The 11,729-nt window shown below is 38.4% G+C and overlaps 1 protein-coding gene across 1 annotated transcript; it reads right to left on the bottom strand.

Moving 5' to 3' along the window:
* Nucleotides 1–5,130: 5,130 nt before the first annotated feature.
* LOC125262676 (calcium-activated chloride channel regulator 1-like) lies at nucleotides 5,131–6,025 on the bottom strand (the record flags this gene model as incomplete). The annotated part of the gene is made up of 2 exons (XM_048181494.1): nucleotides 5,131–5,686; nucleotides 5,779–6,025. Coding segments are annotated over 2 exons (636 nt in total), but the record flags the coding sequence as incomplete, so codon positions are not given.
* Nucleotides 6,026–11,729: the final 5,704 nt, after the last annotated feature.

The raw sequence follows: 11,729 nt of genomic DNA, 5'->3' as shown, positions 1-11,729 counted from the left end.
TTTATATGTGATATGATTTAACAATTGTATTCAGTTTTGATACATTTTTTATTTATTTTTAAGATTGCTCTTTTAATGTGATTATTGTTCATATCACCAGATATCTTACCAGTTCCTCCCTGAATTTTTAGGTTCTTGGAGTACAAGGCAGGGCAACAGACAGATGTCACACAGCCAACTATAACGTCGTCGTTTACACAGAAAGTGCAGGTGTACAGCCTACATTCACCAAGACAACAAGCCATCAGTAAAGCCATTATCCAAGATTTGATAATTGGGTGTTGTCTGCCACTGTCACTTGTGGAAAATGGACATTTTAAACACTTTCTTGAGATTATGGACAATAAGTACACACCAATCTCTAGAAGAACAATTTCTGAGAAACAGATACCAGTGTTGGTAAGGACAGTCAAGGAAACTGTTTTAAAGAAGCTGGAGACCCAGTCATCTGTTTCTTTAACAACTGATCTCTGGTCTGATCGCAAGCTGCGCTCCTTCCTTGGAGTGACTGCCCATGTGTGCAACAAATCGAAGGATTCAGATTCCTATGCACTCGAATCGTACTTGCTGGACTGTAGGCATTTTACAGGCAGACATAGTGGGGAGCGAATTGCTTCTGCCTTTGAGGAGATCACAGAGGAATATGGTATACGTCAGAAGATAAGTTATATCATCACAGACAATGCTGCTAATATGAAATGCGCTTTCAAAGTTTACATGCCACAACAACAGTCTGATGACAGTGAGAGTGAGGAGGAGAATCTAGATGATGAACACTTGTGGGAGGACATGAATTTAGTGGAAGACACAGAATTACCATGGTCATCAGGTGAATGTCTTTCCTGCTTTGCCCACTCTCTGCAGTTAGTTGTGAATGACGGCATGAAGGAGGTAAGGGCCATTTCCCGCACCATAGCCAAAACATCACGGTTCACGACGCTGTTACATAGCAGCTCACAATTTAAAGAAAAGTTTGAGGCTATGTTTGACTCTAATAAGACCATTCCAGCAGCAAACACCACTCGCTGGAACAGCACGTTCAAACAAGTACAGGCCCTCACAGCTCTGGACCACAAATCTCTAAATGAAATGTGCAGTAAGGACTATGAGAATGTGATGTTTAGTGCTCGTGAGTGGAACCAGCTGAAGGAACTGAGTGCAGTTCTTGCTCCATTCTCTGAGGCAACAGACCAGACAGAAGGGGATAAATCAGTTACCATCAGCATGGTGGTTCCAACTGTCCTGCACTTGAATACACACCTACTCAAGATGGAGTATACCAGAATGCAGTGCCGGCCATTAGTTAAGGCCCTCCGTCAGTCTCTGGTGAAAAGATTCTCTGGAATCTTTACCAAAACAAACATGGCCAAAGAGAGTGGAGGAGAGGAACCTTTTAGCCACAATGTGTACTTCTTAGCTACCATGCTGGATCCACAGTTTGGCTTAAGTTGGGTGGATCTGGATGTTAACAATGGGGGAAACTCAGTGAAGAAACTCCGAGATGAACTGAAGAAGACACTAACAGGTTAATATACAGTAAATTCTTATCCAGTGAAAACAATAGTCTTGTAATTTGCAAATGAAGGGTTCAGATGCAAAAGCCGCTAAACGCCACCTCTGTCAAAAATGAGATAATGACATTGAGCGAATGCTTACGGCACGTAGTACACGTTCAACAAATCACGTGCTTCAAATCCTCTAAATCGCAGCATCAGCCCATTCAGAAATATCGGTTTGTTGGCAAAAGCCTCTAAACGCCACTTCCCTTTGGCAGCAAAAGCCGCTATGTTCCGAGAACCAATCAGAAGCCGCGAATCGAATCATATGATTTCGAGCGGTTTCAATATAGCGGCGTGCTGAGGAGATTTTTTTAGAGTCAGATTCAGATTGAGATTTTTAAAATAAAAGATGGAGTACGATGAAATGGATCAGCCTGTCCTACTAACATTGAATGGCAGAAGAAAACGTTATTTACCTCAAAACTCTGCCTGTCATAAGGCAAAATAGCCTACAGTGGAAATGGCTTGGTCGCAATTGTATCATGCACTCATAACAGTTATTCGCGCAGTGCCGTTACTTTGAAGGAATCGGATTTATTATACATCAAACAACAGCTCTATTTCGACAAAGACAAAGTCAAACAAGATGCTATTCTTCTGTCTCATATGGAAACTGTGCCATGTAAACAGAGGAGGCAAAAAGTGGAGGCTGAATAGAAGAGACGTGTTAGATCCCTGTGTAAAGAGGTTTGTCTACTGTTTAGTTAAAATGATTGTGCTATCATCTTTTTCAGGGTTTCTAGTTGCATCTTTAGTGATTTTTCAACTATTTACTATGTCTTGCCCCAAATAGGTGGATTTCTAGGTTTTTGCAAAATAAGCACAAGTGGATTTAGCTGGTTTTGACGCAAAAGAAAATCTAACTCGTTAAAAACCAATAAATTGTCTAGAGTGACATTTTTGAAAAAAAAGTTATTTTATTCACTAGCTAATAACCTTATCATTACCTTTAAAATGAAACTCCTGAACTTGATTGTAAAAGCCTGGTAAAAAATGCTCATTTAAAAGAAAAGAAGTCTGATGGATTTAGAGGGTTTTGCATCTGAACTCTTCAAATCTTAAAATGTCATACATTTTTTTAAATAGTAGTCCTTGAAAGGCCTTAAAGTTTAATTCATGGGGTTTTAATTTTTAACGGTTTATTTTTGTCATAAAACAACCTGACTAATTGCCTGTCATGGTCACCTGTAGAGATAAATCCAAGAAAAGTCTAGTACTTGCCTATATACTTAAGTAAAAAAGTAAGGCAACATTTAGATGTATTACAGTATACTATATCTGACCTAAATAAATATACTGGTCATACTAGAATAATTTAAGTAACTTCTTTCTAAATCTTACTAATCTTATTAACCTGCCATATTCCTACCTAAAACTGACCTCTGAGTCTGCACTGGAACAAAGACCCTGTGCTTAAAGGGATAGTTCACCCAAAAATGAAAATTTGATGTTTATCTGCTTACCCCCAGTGCATCCAAGATGTAGGTGTCTGTTTCTTCAGTAGAACACAATTGATGATTTTTAACTCCAACCGCTGCCGTCTGTCAATGGTATAATGCAAGTCAGCGGGAACTCGATTCGTGAGGTCTGATCGCGCTCTGACAACGGCAGTGATGTCTGGCACTCATTGGAGTCTATGCGCGAGACATCACTGCCGTTGTCAGAGCGCGATCAGACCTCACGAATCGAGTGATGAATGCCGTTGGACATAGTGGTGTATTAGAGGTAAAAAATGATATAAATACTGTTCGGTTTCTCGCACAAACCGATCGTTTCGTGTCTAAGGACATCAATGTGACGTCACGAGCCACAGGGTTTAATTTGGATTTGTCTGTCGTGTTTTATTTACTCTTATAGTCCAAGTTCCCGGTGACTTGCATTATACCACTGACAGACGGCAGCGGTTGCAGTTAAAAATCATCAATTGTGTTCTACTGAAGAAACAAAGACACCTACATCTTGGATGCGCTGGGGGTAAGCAGATAAACATCAAATTTTCATTTTTGGGTGAACTATCCCTTTAAGTTTGTATTAACACATAATGCTCATTTAAATAAGAAATAAAGACTTGTCTAAAAATCATTCTTAAATTATTTTTAAATTTGTCCTAAAAGTATAAATGTAACTCTCTGATATGTGCAGACATTCTGTCTCTTTACATCTAACCAATTTATTATGTTTTTGTTTCTCAGAGACTTTGATCTCAGAAGTGGAGAAAATAAGCAGTGAAGGAGAAGCAACTGACTCAGAGGCCATGAATGTGGATCCACCCAGTGATTCGCCACCAGTCAAATTCCCGCATCTTCTGTCCCGCTACAAGGCTCACAAGAAGCGCAGCTCAACAACCCAGGATTCAAGTATTGAAACACAGATAAGCAAATACTTTGACGTCATCCATGATACAGATACTGACACTGACAATGCACTCTCCTTCTGGGCCAAAAACCATGACAGATACCCTCAACTCCACAATCTGGCCATGAAGGTGCTGTCGGTCCCTGCCTCCTCTGCACCAGTGGAGAGGGTTTTCAGTAGAGGGGGCATTATAATGAGACCCCATCGTGCACGTTTGGGTCACAAAATGTTGCAATCTCTCATTTTTCTTAAATGTAACCAAATGCTACTTTAAACAAATTTCCCATTGATCATATTTGATTTTTTTTTTTAATCGTTACCTACAGCTTTATGTTTATCCTTGGTGGCAAGCTTGATAGGAGTGTTTTGCCACTGCAATTCATTCAGGTTTGGCATATAATGTCATCAATGTTTAAGGTTCTCCCAATTACAATTTTTGTAATTTTATGGCTGAAACACCTGCATTGTGTTAGGTGGATGGCAAACCATGGAAAAGGAGTTCTGAATAAATGGTTAAGTTAATTTCAGCTCTTAAGTGTTTGTTCGCATTTATTTGCTTATAGAAGAAAAAGATAAATTCCCACATAACTGCAATGCCTTTTGATTATTTTATCAAAACTTCTCTCTTACACACCCACACACACGAGAGAAGTGCCAATCGTATGCATATTCCTCATTTTATCATAAGTGTGTCATGCAGTGTGGGGACTTGCACTGGTCTTGGTCTTGACTTGGTCTCGGCTTGTCTTGGTCTTGGTCTTGACTTGGTCTCGACCCTTCAAAGTCTTGGTCTTGTCTTGGTCTCGGTTTAGGTGGTCTTGACTACAACACTAGCTAATATGTCTGTGGATATCATGCAAAGTGACTGTGTTTGTAACGAATCAACAAAAGTAAGCTTTTATAACAGAGGGCAGAATCAAATTTGATTCTATTTTTTGTTTGCAAGGTTTTTTTTTCTGATTTTAGGGAATTAAAATAAATAATGTATCATATTTATAAAAGTTTTCTGCTGAGTAACAGAATTGTTTATTCATTTTTTAATTATTTATTAATCTATCATGGGAGGGCACACATCTTTCGTAGATATGGACATAATTTGAAATGATGGGAATCATAATGCTTTTAGACACATTTATTTAATTATATTCAGGGTACACAACAATAGCTAAAGCCAAAATCAAAAACTGAACAGCAGTCATCATCTGAGTGAGTTTAATTATATGCCTCTATAGAACACAAACATTTCCAATATAAAGAAATCTAAGCACAATTTACCAAACTGTATTTTGCATTTTATATTTTTGCCAAGCATATGGTGTACAACTAAAGAAAATTCTGCAAAGTAAGATTTTCTTTGCATCAGATATTAATGTTAGTTGTAGTCTAAGAACCAGAAAGTTTTCTTCGACTCAGCTTCCATGTTGTTATCGCAATAATACCGATAATCATCACAGTTGCCAGACAAACAGAAATTGCAATAAACATCACCTTCAGGTCTAGACCTGGCATGTCTGTGGGTTTTGGACCAGGGAGCATCTTTGAAGCTTGAGCAATGTTGGAGATTTCAGATTTTACATTCACTTTATCCACAGACTGAACAGCAAAAAAGACTGTGGTGCCATTTTGGATTGTGATATTAGGATTGAATGAATGCTGTTCAACTGATCCAGCCTCCTGCGGTGAGACAGCAGATGTGTTGAATACGTGAGCACTGCTGAAGTTGAATCGAAGCTCTTTAAGGTCAAAGCTCCACCTGATCTCATAGGATTTAGCTTAAAAAGAAGGAAACACCTTGTGAGGCCTATAAAAGATATACATTATTTTGTGATCCCCACATTTATTTTGTGTTAACTGTATGCTTTACCTGTCCCATAGTCGAGGTCCTCACCAGGAGCCGTCCAGCTGAGAAACACAGAGTCCTCCTGGATCTCAGCACTCAAATCTGTGATTCTGTTAGGGGGGAAATTTGGTGGGGTTAAGCCTGTAAAAGCCACCTCAAAACTCTCTCCAGTGGCTGTCCTGGTAAAGCTTCCAACCTCAAGTGGTTCCTCAGAAACTGGAGGCTTTGGAGGGTTCAGCTCCACCACACCTGAAATTACAGGAACCGCATGAATAAATTTAAAGGGTTAGTTCACCCAAAAATGAAAATTATGTCATTAATGACTCACCCTCATGTCGTTCCAAACCCGTAAGACCTCCGTTCATCTTTGGAACACAGTTTGATATTTTAGATTTAGTCCGAGAGCTTTCTGTCCCTACATTGAAAGTGTATGTACGGTATACTGTCCATGTCCAGAAAGGTAATAAAAACATCATCAAAGTAGTCCATGTGAAACATTGTATATTCCATGTATATTTAAGTAGCTCACTCATTAAAACGTCGAATCGCTGCCACCTACTGGCGGTTTCAATATATAACATAATTTATTTCTTTTTAGAATCACTCTATGTTAGAATTTGATGAATGGTTATATTCCATAAAGTTATGATAGATAGATAGATAGATAGATAGATAGATAGATAGATAGATAGATAGAGAAGAAATAAATTATCCAATAACGCTACACATAAAACAGATTTTTTTTTTAATTAAAACAAAAAACAAAACAGGCAGCATACCAACGCTCAACCCCCCCAATGTTGAAACCAAATCTACGCCCTTGCTTAGGCCTACACGTTTTATGCGATATTCCAAATTTGACTGTGAGAAGGAATAGCGACTGCAGACAGCAAAAGCCAAATCCCGGACATTTTAGGCGATTTACATTTTTTTTAGGTCCAAAAAGAGGACATGTCCAGGAAAAAGAGGATGTATGGTCACCTATCATTGTCCTTTGAGAGCAATGGGCCAAACGCTATTAGTAAAAACAAGAACTCAAGTACTTGTTGTACCTACACTTTTATTCAGGTATCGTGTGTGTCAGAAGTGCTTCAGTGACAGATGTATGACACAGGCTACACTGTAGTTTAAATGCAGCAAACTTTAATGGACAGTAAATCAAAGGCAGAATACCGTAACTCTAGGCCATACAATAACTTCTAAACAGCGGCTAAATAATAACAGAGAACCCTAACTCAGTTTGAGTGTTCCAAAACAAAGTCAAAGAGCGGTAACTGGGGTTACGGTGTTCTGCCTTGGTTTCTCATGGGCTTTTGGAAATTACTGTCAATACAACCCATTATTTTTTTCTCAAAAAAAAAAAAAAAAAAAATGGAATTGACTCAATATACGTATCCACATGATAAATGAGGTCTTGAATGTCCCAAAATATCAATAACAAATTTTTGACCAAAAATGAAGTTACTGTCTTTTGTAGGGCAGAATTATAAAATTAACCTTTTGCCTCTATTATTATTATTATTATTATTTATTTATTTATTTATTTTTTTACCTTGTCATTATTGCTGTGACAAGGAAGTGGGGAAATAACATGAGTGCCATGAGTGCTCAAAAAGTTCATAATTAAGTTCTACTTTAAAATACAAGCTCAACAGGTAATATTTACAGTCTAAATTGTACATGTTAAATTACAGCCATTACACATTAAATCAATCCAGTTGCCACCACACTTTCAAAAAAGACCAGATACGATCCTAGTGAAAACACACAAAAATAAAACATTAGGGACTATTAGCCCAAGTCACACCCCTGCTGTTATGGACTGATGATTCAAATCTGATGGTGCTTTTTAAATAAACTTATTGGCCTCAAGCATTGTGTCAACTTCTCAGGAATCAAAGTAGTATTCTATAACACTAGATAACTGTATACATCCAGAGAGAGAAAAAGGGCTCAAAAATCACTCTGGATCTGTCACATCCAAGCCACCTTCTGTTTGAAATTTGAAAGTGAAGTGACATGTGGCCAAGTATGGTGACCCATACTCAGAATTTGTGCTCTACATTTAACCCATCCAAGTGCGCACACACACAGCAGCGCGCACACACACCATGAACACACACCCAGAGCAGTGGGCAGCCATTGCTGCGGCGCCCGGGAGCAGTTGGGGGTACGGTGCCTTGCTCAAGGGTCTCACCTCAGTCGTGGTATTGAGGGTGGGGAGAGCGCTGGAAATTCACTCCACTCACCGACAATCCCTGCCGGACCTGAGACTCGAAACCATGACCTTTGGGTTACAAGTCCGACTTGCAGTCTGGCCAGCGCTATACAGAGCACTGAGCACCAGAACAGACAGGAACAAGAAAAGTTTATTCCCCCAGGAAATCATGAGCAGTTAAATGTTCTCCCCACTGTGCAACAACTACGCAATAACAGTTATTGCTACAATACCCTACCTCTTCTTATCCCAGTCCTTTCCTTGTTAATTCTAGTTAATACAAATTTGTTTATAGTGTGTATCTTATTCACATATATATTTATTTTATTTTTGTATATGTGTAGCTACTGTTGTTGTCTCTGTGAAGCTTCTTCTGTCACCAAAAAATTCCTTGTGTGCAAACATATTTGACAATAAAGCTCCTTCTGATTCTGATAAATATAATACTGCTTTATTGTGATACAGTGTTTCAAGGTACACAATAAAGTATCACATTATTTTTTTTTTCTTGCCATTCAATAATACATTTTCACAATCACCAGCTGGAGTGCCCTTGAGAGCCACCAGGGGGCACTGCATCACAGACTTTTGCCATTCCATCAAAGACTACATTCCCCATAATTCATTGCCCGGTCTCATCATCACTGCATTTCTGAGAGCTGTCTTCCCTCTCTAGAAAATCTCTAGGATCGCCCTCAAAAGTCTCCATTTTTCACAAAAACTCTCCAATATGATAATTAAGTAGGTAGAAACAGGTCTGCATATGTGTATATTTAAAAAAAAAAAAAAAAAAAAAAAACACTCACCCATTCAGGTCCGTGTACTTTTGCGTCCATTCCTTTTTCTTTTTTTAACCACGTCAAGAAAAACAAAAAACGAACGGTTGTTGTATTTTTAAATGCTTTTGTGAATACGAAAATTAAAATTAAAACCGAATACACAAATTTCATGTGCACAAAATAAATATTGACTTATTTTCAGATTTTTGTTTATTACGTTTTGCATCTTTATAAACCAAAATTAAAAAAGGACAGATTAAAGTCGAAGAAATGTCAATTTACAAGTTTTCTTTTGTAAAATTGTTGTTTCCCCCACACTTTCGAGAGCCATGTCTCTGAAACATAATACTTGACTTAGGGTGACCACCTGGCTATTGATCTGTTGCAGGACAGTACAGTAGATGTGATTTTGCGGGACACATGAAACAGATAAATTTACAACTATTACGCTATGTAAATATTGATTTACATTTGTTGGCAAACTTGGCATATGCGCCGATTAATGTTTCTGCCGGTGGGTGCCCATAATGTTGCGCTTATGGCAACATTAAATCCTGGAGAGAAGATAGATTCACGGTGGCATGCAGGAGGACAAAGTTTGATCGCGCAGATGTAATATGTGAGCGAGAGCGCGGGCGCGTCCAGTTTTGTGCAAGGGAATCCGCCTGTGAGCGGAGAGATTCCTGCTCGCGTATTTGATGCGCTCTCGTGATACAATAATGCGCTCTCGACATTTTTCATTATAATAACGCCATAAACCCGCATTAAATTAACTATTGACGTGTGAAGAAAGTCGTGTCTGAATTTCGCTATTTTGTATTGGTTAAAACAAATGGAGAATGTCTCGTTTTTCTGTAGGTGCTCGACCATTTCCGTGTGTGGCGCTTGATCGCCGCCGTTCGTTGGAAATATTTAACATCATCAGGATGGATGATTACATGCTTTAATCGATTTGGGCAGCTTTGAGCAGCTCTTGGGGTTCTTATCCAGTATGTGAGATGAAATCCTTGCTGGTGTAGTTGTATTACTGACTTTGATGAGGCTCTTGCGCTGTCCATTCAGTTGTCATTAGAGGGAAAACCTCTCTCTATGATTGCGTTGACTGGTTATTTTCACAGCTAGAATATGACGGCTGCACAAATAGATTTTTAAATGCTCCCAGTTTTTATTATAGGTATTTCTTACTGTGGTATTGTAATTTCAGGGATGAAAAAAAATGACAGACATAAATGAAATGCGGGACACTACTTTTTACTACAATTTCGGGACTGTCCCGCAAAATGCGGGACGGGTGGTCACCCTATCTTGACTTGATTTCCACCCCATTCTCACTCACGAGGGGTGCGATACTGCCGCATGTCCAAGAGATGCTATACTGGCAGCAAACGCGTCCAGCGAAGCGGGACATTCTAAGTGCTTAACGTGAAAAAATCCTTAATGTGGCTTTGTAGGTGATATTGGCGGAGCAAATTCACTACACCTTTATAAGCAGCCCACTATGAACACAATTAATAACACGTTAAGCATTTTCCTAGAAAATAAAACACAGTTATGAAGAAAACGCTAATGCATTAAGACACTGATATTAAATGACCAATAAAGATGTGCAGACAAGCAGGTCGAATATTAAGGCAACACGCTTTCAACATTCAGCATTTTCCACTTATAGAAAACCATTATAAACGCTTAACATTATATTGTCCTTCCACTTTGTTTACGTTGCAGTTATAGCAGATGCTGATGATGACAAGAAAATGTGCGAGAAAATGTAGTTTCTCTCTGGTTGTTGTTTTAGTACACTGTAAAAAATTTCCTGTAGAAATTACAGTAACTTACTGGCAGCAGTTTGCCAGTAACTTACTGTAAATTGAACTTACAGTAAAAATACTGTATTAATATTTACAGTACCATTTAACTTTCTGTAAACATATTTACAGTACACAGGGGCGCAGGGGCACCAGAAAATGTCCGTTTAAAAACAGAAAAATACTGTCAGAAAAAAAGCATAGATAAATTGTAAAAAAATCCTGTGAAAAGACGGTACTTTTCTGGCAGCAGGAGCGCCAGAAAATAATGTAAAATAACCGTTATTTTAAAACATTTAATAAGACATTTATTTTCCGTTATTTTACAGTATTTTTCCGGCGCCCCTGCTGCGCAGAGTTTATAATGTAGATGAATCAATAGCGCAACACAGTTGTTAGATTCAAATGACGGTCCATTTCATGACACTCACAAAACAATCACCAGACAGCCATCATCATCTGAAGTTATTTTGTTTAGCTTTCATTACTGCTGCAGATGTGTTTAACAAACACACTGTCACAGCAGTCAGATATGACAAATGAATATTAAGAGTGAAGAGCCCAACTAATGGAACAACTATTCACCATTATGGTGACTTCAAATGAAACAGAGTTAAAACCTCTGCTAATTCTCAATAACAACCTTTGTTGATGTCTAACATAAATCAAGTCAATCTGGTTAGTAATAAGTGAAGCTGGGGATGCTGTTTGCAGTGGCGTAAATTAATATGATAGTTTTTTCCTTACATCTGCTATAATACAATATGCCATTAGTCCCGAGAGTATGTACATTAGTTAATAAATACGAGGATCCGCAATTCTTATAAGGTTGTCCTGATAGACTTGTGGCAGCATTTTCATTTAGCATGCAAGAGGTTCTGGGTTCTAACCCAACCATGTATTTTTTTTTTCTCATTAAAACCAAAGATGTTCATTAAGATTGTATATCAAGAACAGGGATACGTTTATGTGTAGCTATTTTGTTTTGTGATTTCAACCTAACAAATAGAGAGTCTCTGCAACAGAGCGATAGATTGAAGCGCTCGTCCGTGTGAACACTGCTCATGTGTGCACGAGCGCCAAGAGAACACTGTAGCGCCTCTGATAGCAGCGACAACGAGCACTCAACATGATTTCAAAAACAACACATTCTAGTGCCAGATCGCCTATTAT

The sequence above is a fragment of the Megalobrama amblycephala genome, linkage group LG2 (genome assembly GCF_018812025.1).
Source record: "Megalobrama amblycephala isolate DHTTF-2021 linkage group LG2, ASM1881202v1, whole genome shotgun sequence".
NCBI lineage: Eukaryota > Metazoa > Chordata > Actinopteri > Cypriniformes > Xenocyprididae > Megalobrama > Megalobrama amblycephala.
The sequence above is the reverse complement of the archived record's forward strand: the minus strand, read 5'-3'. Positions and strand labels throughout refer to the sequence as shown.